General features: G+C 45.4%; 10 protein-coding genes across 10 annotated transcripts; 3 read left to right on the top strand and 7 right to left on the bottom strand.

Moving 5' to 3' along the window:
- Positions 1–846: 846 nt before the first annotated feature.
- N7479_006722 (uncharacterized protein) lies at positions 847–1,071 on the top strand (the record flags this gene model as incomplete). The annotated part of the gene is made up of 1 exon (XM_057254416.1): positions 847–1,071. The coding sequence occupies one exon, from the start codon at positions 847–849 to the stop codon at positions 1,069–1,071; it is 225 nt and encodes a 74-aa protein (XP_057108278.1).
- Positions 1,072–3,260: 2,189 nt separating this feature from the next.
- Positions 3,261–5,436, top strand: N7479_006723 (Zn(II)2Cys6 transcription factor; the record flags this gene model as incomplete). The annotated part of the gene is made up of 5 exons (XM_057254417.1): positions 3,261–3,329; positions 3,380–3,779; positions 3,851–4,266; positions 4,334–4,582; positions 4,630–5,436. The coding sequence occupies 5 exons, from the start codon at positions 3,261–3,263 to the stop codon at positions 5,434–5,436; spliced, it is 1,941 nt and encodes a 646-aa protein (XP_057108279.1).
- A 121-nt stretch (positions 5,437–5,557) lies between these two features.
- N7479_006724 (zinc-dependent alcohol dehydrogenase) lies at positions 5,558–6,761 on the bottom strand (the record flags this gene model as incomplete). The annotated part of the gene is made up of 3 exons (XM_057254418.1): positions 5,558–6,246; positions 6,303–6,593; positions 6,656–6,761. 3 exons carry the CDS (start codon positions 6,759–6,761, stop codon positions 5,558–5,560), a joined length of 1,086 nt encoding a protein of 361 aa, XP_057108280.1.
- Positions 6,762–7,645: 884 nt separating this feature from the next.
- On the bottom strand, positions 7,646–9,418 carry N7479_006725 (carotenoid oxygenase family protein; the record flags this gene model as incomplete). The annotated part of the gene is made up of 4 exons (XM_057254419.1): positions 7,646–7,911; positions 7,973–8,339; positions 8,398–8,867; positions 8,923–9,418. 4 exons carry the CDS (start codon positions 9,416–9,418, stop codon positions 7,646–7,648), a joined length of 1,599 nt encoding a protein of 532 aa, XP_057108281.1.
- A 489-nt stretch (positions 9,419–9,907) lies between these two features.
- N7479_006726 (Alpha/beta hydrolase fold-3) lies at positions 9,908–10,934 on the top strand (the record flags this gene model as incomplete). Its single annotated transcript, XM_057254420.1, has 2 exons — positions 9,908–10,297; positions 10,362–10,934. The coding sequence occupies 2 exons, from the start codon at positions 9,908–9,910 to the stop codon at positions 10,932–10,934; spliced, it is 963 nt and encodes a 320-aa protein (XP_057108282.1).
- Positions 10,935–11,351: 417 nt separating this feature from the next.
- N7479_006727 (amidohydrolase family protein) lies at positions 11,352–12,427 on the bottom strand (the record flags this gene model as incomplete). Its single annotated transcript, XM_057254421.1, has 2 exons — positions 11,352–11,479; positions 11,533–12,427. The coding sequence occupies 2 exons, from the start codon at positions 12,425–12,427 to the stop codon at positions 11,352–11,354; spliced, it is 1,023 nt and encodes a 340-aa protein (XP_057108283.1).
- Positions 12,428–13,631: 1,204 nt separating this feature from the next.
- On the bottom strand, positions 13,632–15,275 carry N7479_006728 (aldehyde dehydrogenase family protein; the record flags this gene model as incomplete). Its single annotated transcript, XM_057254422.1, has 4 exons — positions 13,632–14,513; positions 14,584–15,017; positions 15,081–15,150; positions 15,204–15,275. 4 exons carry the CDS (start codon positions 15,273–15,275, stop codon positions 13,632–13,634), a joined length of 1,458 nt encoding a protein of 485 aa, XP_057108284.1.
- Positions 15,276–16,269: 994 nt separating this feature from the next.
- Positions 16,270–18,170, bottom strand: N7479_006729 (cytochrome P450; the record flags this gene model as incomplete). Its single annotated transcript, XM_057254423.1, is given in 6 exon segments — positions 16,270–16,429; positions 16,499–16,662; positions 16,781–17,275; positions 17,323–17,409; positions 17,463–17,889; positions 17,905–18,170. 6 exon segments carry the CDS (start codon positions 18,168–18,170, stop codon positions 16,270–16,272), a joined length of 1,599 nt encoding a protein of 532 aa, XP_057108285.1.
- Positions 18,171–18,906: 736 nt separating this feature from the next.
- N7479_006730 (uncharacterized protein) lies at positions 18,907–20,643 on the bottom strand (the record flags this gene model as incomplete). The annotated part of the gene is made up of 8 exons (XM_057254424.1): positions 18,907–18,992; positions 19,042–19,220; positions 19,287–19,560; positions 19,623–19,719; positions 19,782–19,808; positions 19,860–20,230; positions 20,302–20,552; positions 20,603–20,643. The coding sequence occupies 8 exons, from the start codon at positions 20,641–20,643 to the stop codon at positions 18,907–18,909; spliced, it is 1,326 nt and encodes a 441-aa protein (XP_057108286.1).
- Positions 20,644–24,041: 3,398 nt separating this feature from the next.
- Positions 24,042–25,512, bottom strand: N7479_006731 (F-box protein; the record flags this gene model as incomplete). Its single annotated transcript, XM_057254425.1, has 3 exons — positions 24,042–24,758; positions 24,834–25,217; positions 25,264–25,512. 3 exons carry the CDS (start codon positions 25,510–25,512, stop codon positions 24,042–24,044), a joined length of 1,350 nt encoding a protein of 449 aa, XP_057108287.1.
- Between the last annotated feature and the right edge of the window lie 739 nt (positions 25,513–26,251).

Below are 26,251 nucleotides of genomic sequence, written 5' to 3' on the forward strand. Positions count from 1 at the left end.
TACTCCTACAAACTAGGATTTTTTTGATATTTTTTTGTCTTCTTTTAAACATATAGCGTAGTTGGACCCATCCTTGGCTTTAACATTGGCCAATCAAGGAGGATGATCAGCACTGTTTAACCGCCGCTATCACCCCATGTCGGCCACTTTAATACGGTGGCCCCCACCGTCACTACGATGAAACAGTGTCATGTGCAATTCTCATACTTTACGGAGCATTTATGACACTGAAAATGAGGACCAGCTGACTGGCAGCTATCTTTTCTTTACACAAATAGCTCTACATATTGTATCTCTCTGCGGGTACCCCGTGATTATAACCGAGAGCACCCTCTTTGACCCCCGATGCTATGGACCATGGTTTTCATCATGCGATGGAGCATTGAAAATGATTACATAGTTTATAACTGATTGCTTGGTGGATGAAGGCGCTTATCTCTGTTCGTAGGCAGATTATACTTCCAAGTCTTTATTCCTATATCTGGTTATCTACTTGGTTGTGTCATATATGAGATCTTTGCAACAAAATGAGTTGTTGATTAGTATGTAGTAGCATGGTTTTTCCTTTCGCACTCTTAGATGAAGAGGTTCTTAACATGGAAGGCACTAGGAAGGATCAATTACTTAACGGAAGGAGCACCTCGTAATTGTGTTCGTACCCTACTGAGTACAAAAAATATCACGTTCCTGTCAAATTTGATAATCTCAACGGACAGAACTCTGGAGACTTCCACGGCAGTTTCTATCACCATCCCCCTCTCCTTTCCCGACCTATCTTCCATCTTCCTCCCCATCTCACCTGTCTTTTGTTAACCCATCTCCCTTTTAGCGAGACGCATTTGCAGAATGGGTCGCTGGGGATTCCGTACGTCAAGATCGCAGGAATCCTTCTCTGGACTCAGTCTCACTGACCTCTCTGTTCTAGGTCTGTTCGAGTCAGCCGATGACTTGGACTTTCCTATCATGCTGCCAGGAATCCTTGGTATTGATGAAAATGAGTGGGAATATACACTTCGCCAACTAGTCCACCAAAGTGATATGCTTGCTCTAGCGGAGTCGACTGCTTGGTAACAGACCCTCGAATACGCCAAATTCCTTGAAGAGACCATAGTCCCCCATGTTTGCAAGAAACTCGACACGGATGGGCTGAGATAGCAGCTGTTCGAAAGATCGCGCAACGGTGAACAGTTCTTAGAGCCCTGATACCAGACTGTTCTTTTGGCTGCTATTATGATGAGGGCGGGGGCTCTCATCAAGCCGGAACATCTGCCGTACCTCCGCAAGGCAGCTCTGACGATTGAGGCAAAGTTGACCCAGATCCAATTTCTTGCAGGTTTAGATCACTACCAGCCTGGTGTTCCCCGGAGTTTCCAACATGATTTGTTAGTTGAGTCCTCGAAGCATGATATTTGACTTGCTAACTAGGATTTTGTAGCTGTATCAACTGTGGCGAGGCCACCGCTAATTTACAGCTCTTTAAACAACAATGATGCTTCCTAGGGCCCTTTTCTGCGTTTGCAGCAAGTTCGCCACAGGTTACGGGAACATTTCCTAGCGAAAGAACAGTCGTGCACTAGTTATCCTACTGTATAATTATATTTTCTTTCAATTATCACAGTATATCTGGGACTCTACATAGCTATAATTCTACAAAGTACACATATAAGTGTGTCTTGCTCAAGTCAAATTTAAAAGAAACAATGAAGGAGGCATAGATATAATTTGCACATGTAATCATATGTAGTGTCCACTCACAACCTCGGGAGAATATTGAGTCCATTTTATTTATTCAACTTAACCCCTCTGCACTACGGAGTACTCCGTAATGAATTTGGAAATATTGGATTACTACTTCGTACCTTTTCATTGGTCTAGCATTGAAGTTAGTACTTGCCAATCGGTAGATCGCCTCGTTCCTCATTTTCCATAACCGTGCCAAGCGTGCCAACGCCACTAGTGGTATCTAGTGGCGTTCGTGCGCCCTAGTAAGACAAAAGCTAGAAATTAGGTATCTTTCATATGAGTTCCCCATACAAAGGGTACTTAGCTATCATCTGGATTTTCTCAACTGAAGTAACTAAAAAGAAGGTGAAACAGTACTAATTTATAATAGTCTAGCTCAATCTCAACGCTCTGTAGTTATAGCGGTATATGTTTTGGTACGCTTAGTGGATTGGGTCTAGATTCTAGTATGGAGTCCCTATGTACGGAGTACGGAGTACTGGATTTCTTATGCCACATCTTGGCATTCTCTTTCCGTTTTAGTCCTCATATCCACGCTGCTTTTGCTTGGTAAGTATAACTAAGCACGCCTTCGGGCGATCTGATATGCCCATTGAGCCCAACCCGTAGCATGTGCCCGTGCCCCTTTGATGAATCTCTGAGTGACCAGTGATGGGGAGCCCAGACTGAAATTTACCCACGCTGACTCTGGGTTATAAAGCGGCGGCAGCCAAGATACTAAAAAAGCTCACCCGAAGGAGGAAACACACTCGGTCTCCGCTCCCAGGCGCGGTGTCCATCATGTCTCACTCCCTAGAAGTGCGGTGTCCGAGTCAAGGAACTCAGCCGCAACTATGAATCAAATGTACGGAGTGCTATAAGATCTTCATTTGAGAAATTGTAGATCGTTCAAATACCATGAATAATAATTGATATTCAAAAAAACGCAAAAGTGGTAGTTGGTTCATAACTAGTGCATGCAAACAACCTTGGAAGGTCTGATATCCAAGGCCACGGAACAACATAAATCCCCACGTTTTATGTTTTAATATAGCGATGGATAATTGAAAATCATAGCAAAATGATTGGGAGAAAAAGAAAGGCTAGTTATATGAACCCGGATATCCCGTTCTACCTCCGAAGTGGATTCCATTTGTCGATTTAAAAAAATTATGTTGCATGTACGGAGTACATAGTTATAGGCTTGCTGCATTTGGTTAGTTGTATATAGCAGAGTCAACCGCAAAACCTCGGTAAAATTTCAAACATACAGAAAACGAGGTGAGCATGTACATATATTTAGCTATATATGGCTCCTTTCTATGTCAGCTACCTAGAGCTGTGGTATTTACAGTTTTCGTACCAACAGATTTCCTTCAGCCCGGCATGAAGAATTAGCGTAGGTGCCGTGCGGGCTATGATCGCTTAATCCCCCGCACCCGACCCCACACTTACCCCCGATACTTTGTGGAGGTGCCCTGGCATATATTCATAGGGGTCGCATTTAATTTTGACTTAACACTTAACCTCAATATAAGATGGCAAGCGACGATAGGAGACGAAAGGATGCACTCAGTTGCAATGGATGCAGACAGCGGAAAGTGAAGGTAAGGGATTTTTCAATCCTTATATTTGTTGACATACTAACCCCAAATAGTGTGACAAGCCATCATCTGGTCCTTGTCAGCGATGTAGCAGGTTGGGAAAACAATGCCAACTAGGAGGCTCTACTTCCCGACCGTACTATCACACTTCAAAAGAACGATACGAGCTTCTGGTCTCCGTGGTTCGTCATTTCGTTCCTTCGGCTTCTTTCGGAACAGAGGACCTGCGAAAATTATTAGACAGCCTGCAAACTCGAGGGGAAGCCTCTCCTTCTCCTTCGGCGCCTACTGCTCTGGACACGTCAGTTGATGGGCCTAGCCCATGGTTGTCGGAGCCTATCACTCAAATGAATACTCCTCCAGCCTCCTCAAGTTCCCCTTATCCTCCCAGTGAGGAATGTTCTATAGAAGACCTGGAGAATACATTGATGGTGGATGCCATGAATGTTCCTCGTAAGTGCATCATCTATGAATTTCTCAGTCCCTTATCTGGGCACTGTAAGCTAACCTCTGTGGCCTTATAGGATTCAGTGGCTCATCTAGCTGCACCAATCTCAATGCCAAGATAATATCACATATGTCTAAAGACAACGCTCTATCACCCTTTGAGGAAAATGAGCCTCCGCCATTGTTTGATGGACAAGTGATCTCTTGTCGAAATGCCGACTATCTCCCCAATCGCAAGGCACTTGACCAAGCAGCTATGAGGTTCTTTGCAGAGATTAACAGCGTCATCTATATCCTTGATCAGGATAGGTTCCATCATTGGCTTGATGACGTGTATAGTGGGAAAGGGGTGCGGGCGTCCGTGCTCGTCATATTATATCTGGTCATGGCGCTCTGCGGCGACGAGGACCCCAGCTTTCACATTGCTCGATCTTCCATGGATGATGTGATACAGGAATCAAGCCTGGAAAGCGTGCGGGCACTTATGTTGATGGTACGGTTGATATCACTCCACGTCGATATCCTGTTCTGAATTACAAATGCTGACCTGTTATTGCCAGAGCTTGTATCGCCAAAGAGAAGATCAGCGCAGTGTTTCCTGGGCAATGCTGGGTGTGGCAATCCGAATATCGCTGTCACTTGGCCTGCATCAAAATATAGGCTATATGCATGACACATCCATATATGGATCAGAAGTTAAGCGACGCCTTTGGTGGTCCCTCTGCGAGTTTGACAACTGGAGTTCTTGCATGTTGGGACAGACCTCTGGCCTTGGCCGCACAAATAATAGTGTTTCTCTTCCATCACAAGTGAGAAAACTCTATCTTTTAATAATCCTCATGATGACTAACTGTAGCAGGAATTCAATACTACACCCTACACTCCGCCTGGGTATGCCACCAGCTCAGCATCTCTCGGTACTTTGATTGGCCAGATATCCCAGAAGCTGTATATTCAAAACGGCAATTTGAGGAGCAAAGAACAAGTGACTAGTGACCTTATCCAAAAAGTTGAAACATGGAACAGCGAGCTACCCGATCACCTTCGCCCAAATGCGGCATTCGCCTCCTGCTTTGCACGTGCCACGTTATATTTAAATCTCAAATATAACTACGCCCGCATGCTTATCGGGAGGCCTTACATGGCCCATTCCATACTTTGCAATAACAGCCACGATGCTGTTTTCGAAGCCCGAGCGGAGACCTGTAAAACGGCAAATCGCGAGGCGATCGAGATTCTAACGGAATTCTACCGCCGAGGTCTTCTGTCGTCATGTCTTTGGCTCGATACATACTTCATATTGGCAACAGCAATAGTTCTATTTCTCCGTGCTGTCGAATCGCCGAGTATCCATAACGAGTTAAGATCATTTTTGCCTGTTTTGAAGATGTGCGAGCGAAGCCAGATTGCAAAATACGCTGCCGAAAGTATCCAAAAGTTTCTCCACAATTTGGAGAACGGTATAACAGAAAGACCTACTATCAATATCGCAGATCCTTTTTCTCAATCATCGAGGATGGGTCATGGGAGTGGTAGTTGTCATGACATAAACTTCAATGAGCTGGGAGATTTCAACTCCCTTAGCTCTGATTGCTTCGGGTTTGGAGAAGATTTTGACCTGGACTTATGTGGGCCTTGGAACACATTGGAACCAGGGTTGTAATATAGTACAATAGCTTTGTGTTTTCAAGGCAATGCATGTTTCAAATATTGTATTCAACTTTGATCTTCTAGATACCTGTGCAACATGTGTCAAATATATATTTCTCATACCGAATCACAATTCAAGCATCATAGTCTATCACGAGCTTTCCAGCGACCTGCCCCTTGCGGAGTCGATCCACCGCTTCAGGGAATTTCTCAAAGGGCAAGACCTCACAGACCTCTCGCACCAGTCCTCTTTCAACGAGTTTCAACACAGCCTCTGTATCCTCCATCGTACCCACCAATGTTCCCTTGATTGTCAAACTCTTCAGGATCATAATAGTGGGATTGATATTGATGTTGTGACCAGACCCTGCTGAAGGTAGTCCAATGCACATAATAACTCCGCCAATTCTGGCACCGATATAATTGGCAGCAGTTGGGTATGCTGGAGGTGCTGTGACAAACACACCGTGGGATCCAATACCTCCAGTGAGACGAATAACCTCTGCGACAGTATCGGGGAACTCTTTGAAATCAACGAAGGCCTCTGCGCCCATCTTCAATGATAGATCACGCTTTTCGCTTCCTGCGTCAACAACAATAGGTCGTAGCCCAAATGCCTTCGCGATCTGCACAGCTTGAATGCCAACGCCACCACCTCCACCGATGATCGTGGCCCATGAGCCAACGGCAAGGCCAGATTCTCTGATGGAGCGATATGCGGTAGCTGCACTACACATAGCAGGGGCAGCAACATAATCTGGAATTCCCTGTGGAATCACGGTGGTGTATCGAGCTGGTGAAACAATATATTGTTGGAACGTTCCTAGAATGGACAGTGAGAAAGTGAACAATGTTGGATTCTTTCAAAAGCCGTCTTACCAGTAGCAGCCACTCCAGTGAGGACCTTCTTTTGGCAATGAGATTCCTTGCCTCCCCAGCAAAGATTGCAAGATCCGCATGTATACCAAATTGGCTTTACGCCGGCACGATCCCCAATCTGGAATGTTGTCACGTTTTCACCTAGCTTAACAATCACACCCGCGCCTTCATGACCAGCAGAGCATACACCCGACGCCGACATCTTTCTACCGCCAGTGTCGTTTAACATGTAGTGAATGTCTGAATAGCAAATACCGGTGGCATTGAGTTTGATCAAAACTTCATCGGGACCTGTAGATTGTAAGATTACACTATTTCAATTGTAATAGAGATTATTTTTGAGATTTTATTACCTGGAACTGGAACCTTCACCATTTGAGTCTTAATAGTAAAGTTGGGGCCTTCGTCGACAACGACAGCAGCTCGACATTCCTCCGGTATAACATAGCTGTTAGTCATTCTGATGGATTGAACAGCGGATGCTGTGGAACGAGATGGTAATTGGTATAAAAAGAACGATAAAAATCACCCGGCAACAGGCATATAATCCTTATATACCTCTATAATGCGGAGTAACCTGGAGGGGGTTTGAAGTGGCGCGGTGTCCGGCCCGATCTCCGTCATCTGATTATTTCGGAATCCGCTCGAGTATCGTCCCATGCAATAGAATAGTATAGCCCTTCTATAATAGCTCATAAGATCTGGTTATACCCGCTAGGACTTGCACTAGACAGATATGCTCATAGCAATGTTGATATAGTCCCTTTCTTCCGCTCAATGTTTTCTTGTCATAGGATTTTGATTCAAAAATATGTTTTTTTTTTTTTGTAATTGGGAAAGTCAAGCTCAGAGCTTCAGTTTTATGTTTATTTGGACATGGATATACGGCAGCCTTGGTAGGATTAACGGATATTGTTGAGGCTTAAGATGGCAAAACATTGAAGGCATACAATTCTAGACCTCTCCGAGATAAAGTATTTTAAATTGTCGATATTTAAGGGCTTCTTGGATGCATGCTTTGGAATTGCCTTTGATGGGATTGTGACTTGAATTTGGTATCCTTTTCGTGGTGTCTACAATGGCCTACTGGTAGAACAGGGGATTTCCTGATGTCATTAATATATCCAAGAAGGGTAGGGAGATAGCGTAATTTAGGATATCAAAAGATAAGATGGATTTTAGAGAGACTAGGAAAACATGTAGCATAAGACATTGAATTTCAAAATATCAAATTTCAAACTATAACCGTATAATTGAAGAGAACAAGGGCTAGTCTCCTGCAATATTCCAACGTCTCGAGATTGGTAAGCATCCTTTCACGCTATTGGAGATATTTTTCCTTCTCAGAGAACTGGGAAGGTAACTGGGTTGTTGCTGAATTCCGCGCGAATCTTATCGGTGACACCGTGCATGTCACAGAGATCAACGGAGTTATCCAGCTCGTCAGCTGGGACCCAGCTTCCGTGAATTCCGTTCCTGAGGCGGAAAGGAAGCTCGATAACCGCAACGGGGCCCTCGGGAACCTTCTGTGCATCCAAGATCAAGATGCAAGAAAGACCGGTATCCCGTCTGTTGGCGAGAGTGATGAGGTATCCATCAGCCTCGGCGGCTATAGTGAATTTGAGTTAGCAGCGTATCTTTTGGATATCAACTAGGAATTAAAAACTTACATTCAGGAGTGCGAGGGATGAATGCAACCTCGTGAATAGCGGTGTGGTCTCCAGCAGACCAGTGGATCAATTCGCCAGTATTCACATCGCACTTTGCAATGGCGTTGTATACACCGCCGACGGGACCATTTTCCTTGGTAGGATCGTGCATGGCATAGAAGAGGGTGTTGTAAGGCTTGCCAACAAAACGGTCGTCAACCTTAGGCATCTCGCCATCGGCATCAACCAAGACAGTAGGCTCGACGTGGAAGTCGGTGGCATTGGGGTCAAACTTCCAGCGCACGTACTGGCTGACGTTTCCGCTAGCAGGGGGCTTGCCACTGGGTGCCTGCATCGGGTCCTGGCCGAGGGGAGGGAAGAACCAGAACTAAAGCAAAGTTTGTTAGCGGTTGAGATCAAGTACTTCGATAAAATATTTATCTAACCTTGTTGAAGTTAGTAAGGGGAGCATCCAAGTAGACGCATCCATCCTCGCCATCGAATGCATTTCCGGTGTGTCCGTAGAATGCGTTCTTGTAAGTGAACCATCTGATATCTTCCGGCTTGGGGTTGCGACGGGGCAGAATTCCGAAGGTCAATGGCTTGTCCTCAGCCCAGGCAAAGTGCTTGGATCCCTTCTTGAGCTCATCGAGAGGCTGAGTCTCGAGAGGAGGAAGAATGAAAACAACCCACTTCTCGGAGCAGGCCATGTCGTGCATCATTCCAGTGTAAGGAGCGTTGAACCAGCATTCTTCCAATTTCTTGCCCTCCTTGCTGAAAAGATAGTAGGCAACGTCGGTGGTGCCGTCTCCCTTGGCCTCATAGCCCATGGTCAACATCTCACCAGTAACAGGGTCAATCTTGGGGTGAGCAGTGAAAGTCGGCGCAGTGTATTGGCCGTTGAAGTCATAAGGTCCTATTTTCAGTTAGCCAAGAGGCAAACAGTGTTGAGCTAAAGGTTCGAGGCTTACCCTTAGTCTCCAAAGTGTGCGGGTCCATCGCATATGGGGGAGAATCCTCCTTCAAAGCCAGCAACTGCTTCTCGAAAAAGATAATGTGCGTGTTCGCAGTGGAGTGAATCTCGTGCTTGACACGAACGTCATCGGTGTAGCGATTGCGGTACTTTCCGAAGACTGCCTGGCGAGCAGCTCGCTCGATCACGAACTTGGAGGTACGGACATACTTCTGCTTGAAGTCGGCATGTCCATCCTTGATGCGGATGGCATCGATCGCGCCATCACCGTTGATGAAGACATCGTCGTGGTATTTCGGTGCCCAAAGAGCATCCGGCATGCAACGGTAGTAGGTACCCTCCACTTCCTTGGGAATTGTTCCCTTGACAATGCAGTTGTACACCTCGCCTTCGAATCGGCAAGGTGCCTCGGGGCCCTCGTAGAACGGACCCTTGGGGTAGGCAACTTCCGCCTGGGGCGCAAGCTTCTCGGTAATTGCGGCGATATCAGTCATCTTGGTTGAGAGCGACTTGGCACAGATAGAAGATGTTGTACTTTATCAATGACAATACTGAAGAATCGGATGGATCGTGGAGAAAGAGGACTCCATATGTCTATATAAACAATACGTGCGAAACCCGGGGCCCGCTCAAGTGAGGCCAAATTGACACACCATGCCACCACGGTCATTCTGTTCATGACATCCCATACGTTGCGGAAACCGCCAATCAGTCTCAATTGAATTCAAGGTGAGTTTCAAACCAACCCCGCGCGGGGTATATCAACAGTGATGACCGAGGTGGGGGTGGGGATGAGTTTGTTCGTTCGGTAGACGCGGACACCGCATCAACGTCTGTCCACCTAGCGGACACCGGCCTTCATCTTTCATTATCTGTATTTAGGCATATTAATTATAAATTTTAAACCCAGGAGTATATTAAGCTAAAAGCAATTATTGATTGTACTGGTATTCACACCATTTTACATATCTTATTCCGAAATCATGGATTCACGAGACTACGCATTCAAGACATTCGGCGATGCTCAACAGATCTACGCCACAGCCCACTGGGCTAAGTCACAGACCAATGCACCACTCGGCATTGCTCTCGCCTTTCACGGTGGTGGCTTCGTCGTCGGTTCTAGGATCATGTTGCCCATGGTGCAAATAGAATATTTGGCCAATGCTGGATTCGTTGTTGTTTCGGCCGACTACCGACTATGCCCCCAGGTCTCTTTGTACGACGGACCTATCGAAGATGCGAAGGACGTCTACAAGTGGTGCAAGGAGTCTCTTCCAGGGCTGCTGAAGAATGACGCGGCACTTGAAGTGGATCCTTCCCGCACCGTCGTATTCGGCCACTCAGCCGGTGCTTGTTTGGCTTTGCACACGGTATAGTTCATTTCGTTTTCTTCTTATCACAACATTTTTGCTAATCTACCCATTTGCGTACTAGGGTGCTCTCGCAGATCCCCCACGTGCCATTCTTGATTTTTATGGTGTCAAGTACACGACAGATCCTTTCTGGTTTGCGCCTTTGCCGGCCCTTGCGATGATCCCGGCCCTTCCCAAGGAATTCCTCAACCAGGTTTTCAACGAGCCAGTGTCTTCTAATACTATGCTTTCCCTGGAGCGCGCGACAAACACCAGTGATCAACCAAAGACTAAAGGTTTGCCTCGTCCTGACCTTTCCGTACCGAGAAACGCATGGCTATTCGTTAGTTTGAAGGATGGTACACAGCTTGAGGCCATCGTCCAGGATGGAGATTATAAGCGTGTCGATCCTGTTAACTACTTCTCGGAGAAGTTCCCCCCGACATTCTTTATCCACGGCGATGACGATGGCATGGTCATCCCCAAGTTCAGTATCGAAGCCAAGGAGAAGCTTGAAAGCCTTGGAGTTGAGACTGGAATTTTGCTACCTGAGGGTAAGTCTCACGGCTTCGATGTTGGAATTGAGCTTGATGAGCCGGAGTTTGCTCCTATTCGTGCCGGTCTTGATTTCCTGATTGAACACGCCAAGCGCTAGGCTTTGAGATTTTAGAACCCTTTTCAACTTTTAGAGATTTTTAGAATGATTACGCTCATTTCCAATACAAACTTCATTACCCTGCAATCTCGATTTCCTCGAAGATATTGATAGTTCAAAGCGCCACCATTGGTGGTATGCATTCTCCAAAAATACTAGTGTTCGCATAGTCTTTGCAATGCGAAGTCCCAACAAATTCTTGCCGTCACGAAACTCAAGGTCAATACCTACCCTAGCGCTGGGAGGTCAGGTGGATAGTCGCAAGTTGTCTTTATGAGAAGTGGTGAATTTAATGCGTTCGCGGCTTCCTTTAGTGTATATTTTACTGTGTAGCATATCAATGAATGTACCCAGACCTGGAAGAAAAGTGAGATCAGATGCAGTAGATAGACTTGTATTTGATAAAATATTCTAGCATTAGATCTCAATCGGCAGCTTGAACAGACGAATCGCGTTCTCTCTGCCCACCAATTCCTTCTGATTATCTTTCAATTCCACTGTGCGCCACCATTCCTGGGCTTCCTTGACTTGATCATATGGTGTATCTGTACTTCGGTTAGCATGTTTGCAGGGAAAAATTCTTGGGCACTGTACGCACCTATCGAGTACAAGCATCTCTCGACTCCGAGCTCCTTGATGCAGTATTCTAATCCAGGAGTCGAAAAGTTGCCAGATGTCGTGATGAAGACATTGTTGTGGAAATAGTAGCTGTAATCATGGAGCGAAGGCCGAGTGGCCTTCTTGGTGGGCTTGTTATACCAGTGCGAGGCTCGCCAGAGGTTGAATGGAATATTTTCACCGAGGTGCCCGGCAACAACCTTCAGGCGAGGGAAGCGGTCAAAAACGCCGGACGCGCACAGAGCATAAATGTGGAAAGACAGATCCAAATGGAACTGAACGCCCGCGCCAAGTAAGTGTAGACGGGATCCATATTTGGTGTTGGGCTGAAGATCAGCGAGCTCTGGATAGCGAGGATGCAAGTAAATTGGCACGTCGAGCTCCTCCGCCATTTTCCAAAACGGGTCGTAGGCTGCGCTATCATAGTATAGTTGCTTCTCTGCTGACTTCGTGCTTTGGAAATCGTTTATCAGCCCTCCAAAGAACCCTAATTCCTGAACCGCTCTTTTCAATTCTCCGGCTGCCTGGACGGGATCGTGCATTGAGACAGCTGCCATTCCGCCAAAGCGAGAGGGCCTCTTGGCGACTTCCCCAGCAAGCCAGTTGTTGAATCCAGTGGCAGTTTGCTCTGACAGCTTCTGGTCCGCGATTCCCTGGCAGCCAGGTGCGGTCAATGAGAGCAGCATGTACTCTACACCTTCAGCATCCATAGAAGCCAGGCGTCCATCGATGTCCAGCAAGCGCTTCTTGTGGGATTCCGTTGCGGCATCGCCTCCATCACCTGGAGTCAGGATGTGCTGAGATTCACTTAGAATCCATGTTGTTGCTGGGTCGATCACAGCCTCCTCCACAGCGACGGTACCTTTGAAGGTCATGATGTAAATTTGGCAAGAGCAATGGTAGTCTAAAATCAAAACTGTATGATACTAAATATAAAGTAGAATTGATAAATTCTCAGCAAGAAACATCGGCTTTAACTCTCCGAGATCCTGAAACCGGAGAAGGTTAGTTAGTTCCGATATGGCTAGCTCTTGCATGACCCCACAAAGGTGGAGTGCGGGTGCGGTCCCCGAGATGAGAAGCCGATTATCCATCCTCAAGGTCTTCCCCAACGTGAAGGTGACGAGAATTCCCCATCCCCGCACCAATTACAGGCGTGGCCGATGCCGGTATGATTGAAAATACGTATGATTTCAATCACTGTGCGCAAGGATTCAACACAGGTTCTCGGGCCACCCTCGGTCAGTTTCAGTTTTATGCTTGATGACTCTCTCGCCCTTAAGGCGATATAGCAGTACGAAGCATAGAAAAGCTCAACACTATCGGTATTCTAGGAATACCCCGCGGGTGATCTCATCTTGATTTGAGAAGCGGTGCGGGGTAGTGGGGTGCTGTTGCCGGTGAAATTGTCGAATGTCTCAATGGCGCAAAGTGCGGAGACCGCGCAGGGTAAGAAATGGGTGATTACTGAAGGACGGAAGCCGTCTAATCAGCGAGAAGAGTACTCCATACTGTTGCCGTCTTTGCCGAAATCAATGGGGGCTGTGGGAGGCCAAGATGCGTAGGTAGGTAGGGGCGAGATGAAAAGCATAAGAAGCTTATTTTTGCCGTTTTTGCCGAGAAATATGGGGGTCATTTGAGGCTAAGACGCGTAAGGATGTGTCAAGATGAGAGGGGTTGGATCGTATATCTAAAACATTAGTATTTCAAACAAAATCGATTGATGGCGTAGATTGACAGAATAGAGGGGGTAAAAAGAGGCTCCGGTAAACGTCGACAGTTGTGAAACTTGTACATTATGCGAGAGCAAACTGCCTAGTGATGGGGAAACACCAGTGTTTGGGTAGAAGAAGTTCCCTGCTCGCTGATATTGAGGGAGCTGAGAAAAATACGAAAGGCTCATAACGTGTCCGTGGAGAGAGATAAAAGAGAGATATCAAGATACATGGTAAAATGTGAGACGAGAGATTGTGAGTGGAAACCATGAAAAGTCTCAACAGCATTTTCTTTGCTACGGTAGAATAATACACAAGGCACTTTAGGTAAATAGTAGAACTGTATTTTCGTCATTCTAACAAACTATTCTATCTGAATCAGGACTGACTTCTGTTCTAAGAAGGCGTTGATGCTGTCAAGTAGGCCCTCCCTTCCAACTCCACTGGACTTCCATCCTCCAAAGGATAAGTCATGGCCAGTAACTGGGGATGTGCAATTGACACCAACAGTTCCCGCTTCCAGGCCCTTTGCGAATCGCATAGCCCGGTTGATATCCTTGGTAAAGACTGCGGCATAGAGGCCGTATTCGGTATCGTTGGCCTTAGTAAGTGCCTCTTCCTCAGTGTGGAAGATGCAAATGTTCACCACCGGGCCAAAGATCTCTTCCTGCATGATTTTGGCATCCTGTGGGACATTGGTAAACACTGTTGGCTCCACAAATCCATCCTTTGAAGCACCACCCAGGGCCAGGGTACCCGACTCTTTACCCAATGCAATATATCTCCGAACAGCCTCAAACTGAACATCATCTGCCATTGGGCCATGGTTTGTGGTTGGGTTAAGTGGATCTCCTTGGTGAATCGAGGCAAAGGCGATGTTGAAAAGCTTGAGGAACTTTTCCGCGATAGTGTCTTGGACATAGATTCGTGAGTTGGCCATGCAAACCTGGCCACTGTTCCATTGGATACTGTTCGCAGTCTTGGCAGCTGCTGATTCTAAATCGGCATCGTCGAAGATAACAGCAGGGGACTTTCCGCCTAGTTCCAAAATGACATTTTTCATGTTCGATTGTGCAGCAGCAGTCTGGATCATACCTCCAGCTCTGGTAGAGCCAGTAAAGGTTATCGCGCGAACATCCATGTGCGAAGATAGGGTTGCACCGGTGATATGTCCGAATCCAGAAAGGATATTCAGTACTCCAGGAGGGAAACCAGCTTCAATCGAAAGCTGAGCAAGTCTGAGGGACTATAACATGTTAGATATGAAGGTAGAAAGGGATATTAAAATGTTGGTTTGGTTTCCGATATGAACTTACTGTCAAAGGGGCCTTTTCACTGCTCTTGAGAACAACAGTATTTCCAGTAATAAGGGCTGGGGCAACCTTGCCAGAAAGTGTGACTAGAGGCACATTCCATGGAATAATTGCTGCTACCACACCAAAAGGCTGACGGAGTGTCATGTTCACAAACCCGGGCGTATTCAAGCTTGAGACACCTCTGCCAGTATATCCAGCATCGGCGAAAGATTCAAACTTGCTTGCAGCAATCAGGTTATCGACATAGCCACTAACAGGTCGCCCCATAGAGACAGCTTCGAGATACGCAAGCTCATCTTTGTGCTGACGCAGTAGCGCGGCGAGTTTCTTCAGTGGGGCAGCCCGTTGAGCTGGGGACAATTCAGCCCACGCAGGCTGGGCTGCTTTTGCCGCGGCTACTGCTCTGTTTGTATCCTCGACACTGGCCTCATAGACTTTTCTGTGTCAGACATATGGTTCTTCGTAACAGATAGGAGGGTTCTGAATCAAATTCTTACCTTCTGCGATCAGCTCATGGGTCGAAGGTGTATAAATACTAAAAGTCTTCTTATCCGACGACTCGACAAACTAGATGATATGAGTGATATAATAATATTAATTGCAGATATTTTCTAACATACCTCTCCATTGATAAATAGTCGAGTCTCAATGTGGGTCGGTTTGCCGTCCACGAACGTACTTGTCGAAGCCATTGTTGGGGAAACTGTCTTCTTTCGAGATTGTATAATTAAACTGTGATTATGAGTTTGGCAGTGAAATACATGTGTAGGTTTTATGATATATGTTTTGCAATGTCTGCAAACTGTTTCGGTCTCCGCTAGCAGAATATCAACGGCCTTGGTAGAGGCGGATATTTCGCGGGGTCCGCCGTTAAGGCCGAAATCCCGATATATCCATGCAGCCATGGCCCTCTTATATTATACTTTAATTATGTTCTGAGATTATGAATCCCCCGCATCGGGGACCGCATGGGGTAATAATCTATCTCTTGAATTCTTTGTTCGTGTTGTTCGCTGAGAGAAGTCACAGATTATAAATCTTTCAACAATCTCACCTGGGCACAAGGTCAAGTTAAAAGTTTGCCAAAGGTTCCTAGGTTACCAACAAACCTGCGATATACTGCCGAATACCCAATATGGAAGTGCCTTGTTTTATTTTGGCTACGCAGTCGTTCGTAGAGTTTTCCGTATTTTTGTTCCTCATGAGTATCTGAAAGTTTGAGATTGAGCAGCAAGAAATTGGAGACATTTCGATAGTTGCGAAGCGAGTGGAGTCTAGAAATTATAGTAACATGTAATATGTGGTTTACTATCCAACATTTCACAATAGACCTCTCTTGGCTATGCAATTTAGTGTTTGACTTCAATTCGGTGCTAATATACATATCTCAGAACAAGAGGAAAAGGGACAAAGAAAAAAGCATCGGTTATTTCACGAATCACACTAGATTGCGGTGAATCAAGCAAAAATTAAATAGCAGAACGCCCCATATCTTGTTGCTGTGAGTTCATGTAGGTCGTAGGTGCAGTATTTATATACAGATTAGTTCCAACTCAACTACGGGGCATGACAGACATTGACATGTTTAGCAGTGAAGTTAGACCATGTACTCTCACTCTCACGAATACACTGCCCATTCCTCCACAATAACATCTCCGGGATAAGACATCACATGGTCCTAGTGCTTCAGACCTTTGTTACGTTCACTGGAACGGACGGTTTGATAGCAACAAAGGCATCATCAACATCGAATCCAGCCAGCATCTCCTTTTCATGATTCCCAAATGATAACTTCAATCGGAATACAAGTAGAGCCAAGGTCAGACTCATTTCCATATATGCCATGCTAGAGTTGAAAAAGATCAGTATCAGAAAAAACCACAGCCAGAGAAATGAAGGAAATTTAAAGACTCACTTTCGGCCCAGACAGGACCTAGGACCATAGGAGAATGGAGCGAATGCAGCTTTGTCGCACTTAATATCAGAGTTTGGCATCCAACGTTCCGGAATAAAGGAATCCGGATCATCGAAATACAGAGGATTGTGATGAAGAGAGAAATTGCAAACTCCGATTTCGGTCTAAAGGCAAGAATTTTTTTATTAGCATCGTGAAGCATATATTGTGGGCGAAACACAGCAAACCCGCGGGATGATGGGCGGCTCTGTTCTTGTATATATAATTGTTGGGGGTTCTTACACCAGGAGGGAAAATACGGCCGTCAATGGCCAAATGGCCTGGGGCTCGGTCGACAACCACGCGTGGAATCAACCCCGGATTTGGTGGACAAATTCTCAAACCTTCCTCAATGACTGCATGCAAATAAGGCAGGCCCTGGAGGGCCTGGTACTTAATCGCGTCTGCGGAGTCAAAATTGGCACGGATTTCAGCTGTCAACTTCTCCATCGTCTTCGGATTCGCGAGTAGATGCCAGATGATCACAGTCAAGGCTGTAGATGTGGTATCAGACCCTGCAACACTGTACGAGTTTATTAGTCTGGGTATAATATAGTTGATAATATAGACAGTGTGAACGAACAGGAGAAGAATTGATTCACCCATCAATTCTGGCATTTCGTACGGCTGTCCGTTATCCGGTCGACGAGCCTGGAGAATATTGGTGAAGAAATCCTCACGTTCGGATTTTCGGTTCATTTGTTCCATCATTGCTCCGGCTGCTCTCTTTTTTCGCGGCTTTATTAGTATCAGGAAATGGCTAAATTGCAACTATAGGAACTCACCTGGTAGACATAGCCCCGTTTGATCATCTTTTCCTTTGAATGAAGAACCTTCCAAACAGCACGTGGCCATTTATGCATAGTTCCTTCCTTCAGAAACATTAGTTTATAGGCTTGCGGCTGAATCAGGGATACAAGCTTACTCTAATAACCAATTCAACCGCCTTTTCCATGGCCTCCAAAATACGATCTCGTTCTGGCTCATTTTTCAAAGTGTCGAAACATTTTCCGAAGCATAGATCAGAGAGGACATCAATAGAAAGAGCACCAAGCATTGCGGCAATGTCGGTCTTTCCAGCTGCTGCAATTGTCTCACAGAATGTATCGATATGGAGACGAATCAACGGTTCCATGGCTTCCAACTTGCGAGGTGCAAAGGCTGCCGACAAGATTTGCTTCTTTTGTCTGTAGATCTTGTCATTTGTCGTGAAGCTACTAGGCATGCCAGGTGCAAAAGCTTCGTAAAACGGAGACTTCAATGCCGGTGCGTTGGCAGAATAAATAGCAGGAATTGCATTCGATGAATTGGTTGAAACAGTATTAGGTCCAACTCGAACAAAAGGCCCTTTTCTTCCCGTCAGTTACTCGAAACCGTGTTTGCCTTTGTATAAGGAAATATTAATACCGTATTTTTTGTGAAGTGCCACCAAGACGTGGTGCCGTTTCCCACCCCAGCAATGATATAGGTGCCATATATCGGTTACTTTTGCGAGCGCCGGGCCCGGGATGTGTCGTAGAGGGTGAAAAAAGAATGAGTAAATGATTTTGCTGATAATCAACCCAACCAAAGCAAATCCTAGGACAGGGAGAGAAAGCAGGCTCATAGCCTGCTCCTTCGCGGAGGAATTCATAGTCCGGGGTAACACAAAAGCAAACAGGCAACAAGACCGATGATTCGTTTCGGAGCAAAACGAAAAGGGAGAACAGAGAATGATGCAACCTCTAATAAAAGGAGGTCATAAGAAAAAGAATTCATAAGAGTCAACTTACATATATATAAATAACTTTATGTCATAACACTGGGGAAGTGGACACGGAGTTCGCACTCGAGTTGGTCGAGCTGTTCGGTGACCGCTACCATCCGTGCCCCAGCTTCAAGCCCCACCGATGATCTGGAGGCGGGATCCGTACTAAACCCCTTAGAAGGGATTTGCTTGTACTAAATTATGAAGGCTTGTTGGAGCAGTATGCAAATCGGTGTCCAGTATTGCTGTGATTCGCAAAATTTGCGGGCTACGCTCTCCGCATCAAAAGGGGAAGCATGCACGGCAGTCAGGTGAAATGCCAGAGGGGAGAAGCAATATGTATGAACTTTTGGAAAAGACCTGGTTTTAAAGATGTTGTGGTAATTTTCATGTCAACCAGCTCACCTGCTTAATTAATGCAACTAGTATAATCAACTTAGTACCCGTATACATTTTGGAATTTCTAGTTCAATTTCCCAAACTTCTCATTTCAACATATATATTTGCTACATTGATGCTTAATCCTTTGCCACACTACAAGCATGTCATGGGATCATCTGTTTACACAACTTCTTCGGCGGTCCATGGTTCCAGATGATCGAAATAGACAAATCCTTCTCCCCTAGTGTTTGTACCCTGTCAACATGCTCATTAATCCAGTCTTGTGCATGAAAGAGCGGTTCAATTTGCCAAAGATGTCTGTATCGCCTATCAATATGTTGTTCATGGCAAGAGGAAGAGGCCTGGTCAAACTTACACAACAACGGTGATGTACCTATGAGACACATTGTGATAATTCCGAAAGTCTTCAAAACATCACTAGGGCCTTCTTCCTCTGCCCAGGTGTTTATAACCTGGGAGAAACCATAGAAAATGAAGTTCTTGCCCGTCATCAAGAGGATAAAGATCTCTGTGGAATTTTCCCGGAAGGCGTCACTGTCATTTCCAACCGTTATCAGTCAAGTGCATAAAATAAGTCATAGGGAAAATACATATACTCACAGTATATAAAGGTTGGCAAATGTCATGCCTATGGTAGTACCACAGCACAAACAACCATGGCAGAATGCACCCAGATAGTAACCATTCGGCGTTGGGTTGTCAAGATCCCACATGAAGACAAACCATCCGATGCCACAGAACACAGCAGAAAGCAGCATCATTGGAATCCGGAATTCAGGCTCATATGTTCCTTTGTTCCACGTTGTTAGCTTCTTAACGATCGCATCACCTAGCCATGGCCCGGCCACGCTGCTAATCATGCCTCCGATCAATGCTGCAGGTCAAATTTAGCCAAAATTTTCTCTATTCTTCCAGAAGCAGAAAACTAAAACTCACCACCAACATAGAAAGTACCATTTTGACTGGCATTCAGATTGTAGGGAGGGGGTGTCCATATTTGGGCGAGGATGTAGGAGACAGCCACATAGAACCCCTGCATCACTTTATTAACCCCCATGCTGGCATACATGTAAACAAGAATGGAGAGGAACTAACAATGCATGCACCACCCACAGCAATTGCCTAACGATCCTAGTTAGCAAGCCATACACGAGGAAGAATGAATTTACCTACCCAGATCACTGCAGGGTTGATAATCACGGCAAATGGAGCGAAAACAAGTCGTAACAGGTTGGTTTCTGTGTGCGTTCCACTGAAGATTGCAAGTTCTTGCACAAATGTCTTCTTCGATTCCGTCAACGAATCTTCCGTCAAAGATGATTCTGTGAAATTTTCCTCATGTCCGTGACTGATTTTTGTCATCTCTTTGTCCTCCGTCTGAGCTGCGGCCTCACGGGAAAGAATGTCCGGTCGGGTACCCTTCCATTGAGTCTCTGGAAGAAAGAATACAACTGATAACAATCCAACAACGGTAAAGGGAAGATGAATGATGAACACATATCTCCAGCCTAGAGACTCAGCTATCGCGCCACCGAGGATCGAGACTAAAGATATAATGCAGGTCCATGTCATTACTAGAAGACCAGTCCGGAGAGATCGCTCGTGGACAAAGAACTTTGAGTTTTCCCAGTCAGCGGCGCAAGGAATAGGCAGGAGTTTAGATCAACACACATATCCCCCATGACTGCAACAGTCAAACTCTCAAATACCGCTGAGCCGAAGCCCTGGATAATCCGTCCTGCCAATAGAATACCATAGTTGTCGGTTGTGGTGCAGCAGATAAGTGTTCCAGCAAATCCCATGACAGAAGCAAAGATAAACTGTGGCCGTTTCCCGTATTTGTGTGCCAGAGCCGATCCAATTGGTCTATATATAAATCAGCTCAACTTCTATAACGAGACATATGTGATACACACCCGTAACAAGCAGTCGTAAGCAGTTGGTATGCGGTAAGCATTGTAATATCCTTGATAGATCGCTTAAGGGCCATCGACATCAAGACCATAGATGGAGCAATCACCGGCGGCGGAATCGAGGAGAAAATGATTGAATTCGCGAATAAGACAACATATATCAAATTCTTCTTCCATTGCGGCCAATTCTATGCAAAGTTTGAGTTTGGTGAGTCCACCACACTGTAGGGGACCACTCACCAAAGGGTCATTCGGGTTGTTGGAAGGCTGCGGAACTAGGAGAACACTTGCATGCTACATACTCCTTTTAGCGTATTTTCTTTTTTTTTAACACTTTTTGTTCCTGAATTTACCTTTCCAGTGCCATATCTCATCTGGGAAGAGAGATGTGCCGAGGATTCATCGAACAACTGAAAGGTTCCAGGTGTATGGTCCTCATTCACTTGAATTATACCTAAACCCATTCTGTATGCTGTCACAAATAGTAGCTCAGGGTATATTTGTGTGGTAAACTTTGATTCAAAGATTTGAACTGATTGTGTTCGCCGCTGGCACGCAGAGAGCGCTCTTTTATATCCTCGCCCCGCCAGGTAAAGTTTTTCTGGGGAAACTATATGCGGGGGATCTCCACATACTAGACCTCTAGCATGTACACATTTACCTACTTTGGATTTCTAAACAAAAGCACCTTGGCATTATGACCGACGACACTCTGCTATTGGACCTTCCATTAACTCCTTGTTCTGGTCTATTATATCTAGACTATGAATGTAGAAGGATGATTCAACACGACTGATATGGATATTGTGTATTCCATTCGTTGCACTCTTAATCAGATATGTATTTACTTAATTCCTGTATGAAAAATAGGCTTACGTCGACGTAGTGCATATCCTTCTGTAATGCACACTCCCCTTGATGATCTGGACGATCCATTACTATAATGACGGTCCAAGCGTGGGAGATCCGGCTGCATAACAACCCCAACTGCCAGAACCTTTCTTGTAGGACTGGGGCTTATATACAATAGCGGCAAATATAATCCATTCGGAGCCGTGGCGAGGTTGTTAGGAAATGGGGAGGGTCCCCGAAGGTGAAGTGAGCGGTGTCCGAGGGGGTGCGGTGTCCGGTGGACGGCAAACCCGTTAAGGCCTAGACTCGACAGGAACATTTAAAGGGCCGGTATAGACCAGAGGGAAAGTACACATCTTCCTCTTCGCTTGCCGTAACTACCACTTTACTACTGGCTTTTGACATTCTGTGAACTTCCTCTAGTTTGAGAAAGCTACCAAGTTCTGCCTTGTATTCTCTTTCTATAGTAGCTTTCTCTTTTATAAAGTCCATTACCCTATTGGATTTGCAGGATCTATTAACTTCGACCTATAGCTACTAAAGAGGCTTTAAAAGCATTGATTAGATTGCTAGATCCCACATATTAACTAGTAGCTGCTTTGGAAGACCAGCTCATCTCATGTTACGGATTTGATTATACGACTGTAGAACGTCGATTCGAAACAGTTTAAGGCTAAACAAGGAGTTGATACAAAGGATTAGTAATGTATTCTCTAGCGAGATAGTGTATTCACCTCCATTATCTGTAACCTAGGTCTGAACCACAGGGGCTCATTTATTTGGCCCCATTGCTCTTACTTCACATTTATTTTCCCGCAATCCGGCCCCACAATCTTCATCGAATATCCATGTCCCTAGAGTGCAAGCCATCGCCTAGATAGTTCATATAAGTCTCACCTTTGTATTAGCTATTTGGTCCATGATATCGCAACGATAACCTTAAAAGCAATCCCCCGTTATGCTGCATCTTACACCACTGATGTATGGATCAATCTTCAAGGTTCTTTCACGCTGAGACTACTTCGGATAGGATGATACCACTCTGCATAGATGATATGGCAGTTTTATTGAAGCTAGACAAAGCTATTAGACACGGCTTACCCTACCTAGAGCACTAGATTGACAAATCTTTAGAGCATTTAGTGAGAATATATCATGAAAAGAAGAAAAAGAGAAGGATATCAAAATAAAAAAAAGGAAGTCCGAGTAGGGGGAATCACCCCCGGCTGCCGTGTGAGACCATAACTAGTTATCATATGTTATTAGTTAGAGGTTTACACATTGATGAATCTCACCATAATTTACTTTACTTTATATTTTCCGTCATCCAGTACATGTGTAAATGACAGCGCAAACATAGCATCCGTAATGAGCTTGTATGGTCTCAACGGCCTCAAGAACGTAGATCCTACAGACAGAGCAAACAGAGCAAACAAAAGGGAAATCCGCGCGAATTTGCTTCCTCTACTAGTAGACTTCGCAGAGCCCACAAAGCCCAAAGCCCAACCCTGACCCAACCCGCAAATAGGCTGGGTTTTTAGCCCGGCCTCGGGCCCACCGGTGGGTTATGGGCCTAAGGTAGAAGCCCACTGCGGGTTAATAGGCCCCCAAATAGGCCCCAAACAGTACAAATATACCAAGAATTCAGAAGTTGAACCCCCTTATAGGGATTTTAAAATTACCCTTCGTTTTACCTCCGTTTCTAAGCCTTATTCTAACGGTGATATTTTATTAGTTTAAATCACTTAAAATCAATTACTATTTATCCCTCTATATCACGTTTAAAAATACGCGTTATTTAGATAATTTATAAATTACAAAGTTCACTTAGAAAGTGCTCCTACACAAACATAAAATATATATCTTACTAAAACGTTAAGATCAATAGTATCTCGACTTCTAATGGTTAGATTTTGTTCAAAATTGAAATGTATACTTATATAGCTACTATAATCCTAGCTAAATTTGAACTTTATATACTTAGTGGAAGGTCGTAATACAGCGATTACAGAGGCCGCCTAGGGTGTGCTTTAATGGGGGCCTTATAGGCCCCCACTGATAGGCTGTGGGTTGGGTCGGGTTTCGAAGGTAGGGCCCATTTATGGGCTTTGCGGAAGTCAACTCCACAGCTCCACAGGAGTCTTCTACTATTTGCAAAGCCAGAAATGTTGAAGAAGTTTCAAAATGTGGATTCTGATCAAGAACCTCTGTATTGACAGCCCTACGCAAGCTAAATTCCCTGCGACCCCGGGGTGGCTCTAGTCCAAGTCACAGTTGCCTATTAGAAATGGAACCTTACAATATCTGGAGCAATCAATCATGGTGTCAGAGGATGACCAGGTGGTCTACGTCTAGTCCTAGGTGTCGATTCACCAGCATTTGAAGGATGAAGGATATTGCGTAGATAGCCCTGGAGGTATATATTCGTGCTTTCTCATATGTAACATCATTTTAAATGTTGAGCAATCACTTAGCAAATGCCACTAACCCCCAGGCCCTGACTTAGAAACGGTCTGCATAATTTCCAACCTTGCAAGCCCTGCCTAGGTGGAGTCTCTTTTACCCAAGTGATTGCACCATGGATACTGTATCACTCTGCGGATCCGTATCTCTTCTGAACAAGATCCACTATACGACCACCAGAGTATGAATCCAAATAACTTTCCTGGACCGATTGCCCAAGCTTTGCCAATAGTTTGCGCAGTGCCGCGCGATCCTCGTCGTCGCATTCTGGTGACGGTCTCCACGCATTCTCAATGTTTGCGAGATCTTTGGGATCCTCACCTTCCATATAAGGCGAAGGGCCATATCCATCATAGCAGCACATGTAGCGATTGGAATATAGCCCGACCTTGATATCCCTCTCTTGCTCAAATGGAATATTTGAGTACCAATTACTACGGCCGATTCGAAAGTGTCGTAGTTTTGGCAATCTTTCTGCAAATAGATCGAAAATATCGTGCCATCGCTTCTCAAACGAACCATACAAAGACTCATCGCCCTCGCGGCGCACTAAGGTGTCTCTAGGTAAAGCACAGGCGTCCACATTCTCTTCCATCATACAAAAGTCGTAGAGAACGGCGCAGTCATCGAAGTAGATTTCCTCGAGGGTGTCGCCATGCTTCAGAATCCAGTCGATTTGACCATCATGGAAGAAACAGAAGTTTCCTAGTGATAGCGTCTTCAGGCGTGGAAAGAACAGATTGGAGAGATCCAGGTGAGGGTAAAAACCCCAGTATTCACGCGAGCAGAGCGAGAGATGTTGGAGAGAAGGCGCAGCGGGACTCAGCCATGTGCTGGGTAACTCCTTGAAAAACTTGCGGATTTCCGGATACTGATATTCTTAGAAAAAGCATGTCGACAGAGAATGGGTGGGTTATACCTCGAGATCATGCTCAGGAGCGGCGTCATTTGTCTCGCTGGTAATGCTTAGGCGAAGGGACAGTAGGCCTGACAGGACCTTTCCCAATTTCGCAAGTGTTTTCGGATCTTTGGGGTTATCTGCTTGCAAGTTGCGAATGCCAAGATCTTGGATTGGGTGCCGTAAGGATTCAAGAAGAGAGAAGAGCTTATGCATTGCTTGGAAGCGAAATTGAGGCGTCTGGGGGAAGTCTTCGTAATGGAGGTAATCATGATCCGTGCTGTCTGAAGTAAACCCCTTATCGAAGCAAAGAACGGCGGCGTTCAGCCGAGGCAATTCTTTCACTTGCGAAACGAGATTTTCCCAGCCTTGTGGCCATTTTTGCTCTTCTTCATCATCGTAATTCTGTGTGCATTAGTTGTTGCTTGGAGGTGGATTAAGATAATCGTACAAGACTCTCGTCCACGGTGTCTATGTAGATCTTTCGCGGAACACGACGTAGACTAGGATTGTTCAAGATCTCTTGTAACCTATTTTGGCTTGTCTTGCTGGGCTGTAGGCGCACGGTCCTGTAGAGCTGATCGGTGGCTAGCTGTGATATGAAACGGCAGGATTGGCGTAGCGACTTTAATGATGATTGATTCACATAAGAAAATGTGCGAGCGAGCAGCTCGCTAGGCAGATTGAGAAGGCGTGACATCTAAGCGTAGTCACAAGTAGAATTCGCAAATTGATGAGTCGAAAGGTGATATGTTGACAGAAAATGTGGAGTAAAGCAAGGTATGGTAAGATTGATTGATGTGTAAACCGCTAATCGTGCCACCGCCTTTCACCACCACCTACCCGGTGTTGGTGGGCCCCAACGGATCCCGTATTCTCATCGGATCCTTTCTTATCGCAGATCGCACATCCCCATAGTAAGTCCTTGGTTGAACGGGGGTTGGCGTAGAAATACCGGCTGTTCGATTGGGATTGAAGATGGCATCGTACTTGAGGAAGATTGGTGAGTTTCAGGGTAAAATTATCGGGCGAGTGGTTTTTTAGGGACGGTAAACAGGCCCAATCGGGCTAACGCCTTTACCGCCGCCTTACCATGCAAACCCGGGTAGATCCCAGGACTTGCGTTAGCCCCGAGGGGACCCCTAGGTAGTGCCGGAATGCCGAAAAGGGTAAACACCTGGGCAATGGCATCTTGTGCTTATTAACCCAACATCTATTTGAAAAACTTTCTGTATTTCAAGCTTTATCCATCATAAATTCCTTTTTACAACTCCACATTTTCATACACCACTCGCATACTGGCGATTGAGCGAGAAAATATAAATGATTACCCAGATTTGAGTGCTATCTAGGACAACTTCTCACGCGACCTCGGGACATACCTGGGTAGCATGGTTTAGTAATATCACTCTAACAAGACTATTCCATCGTTCTAAATA

The sequence above is a fragment of the Penicillium vulpinum genome (assembly GCF_028829585.1).
Source record: "Penicillium vulpinum strain IBT 29486 chromosome Unknown utg000003l_segment0_segment0, whole genome shotgun sequence".
Taxonomy (NCBI): Eukaryota; Fungi; Ascomycota; class Eurotiomycetes; order Eurotiales; family Aspergillaceae; genus Penicillium; species Penicillium vulpinum.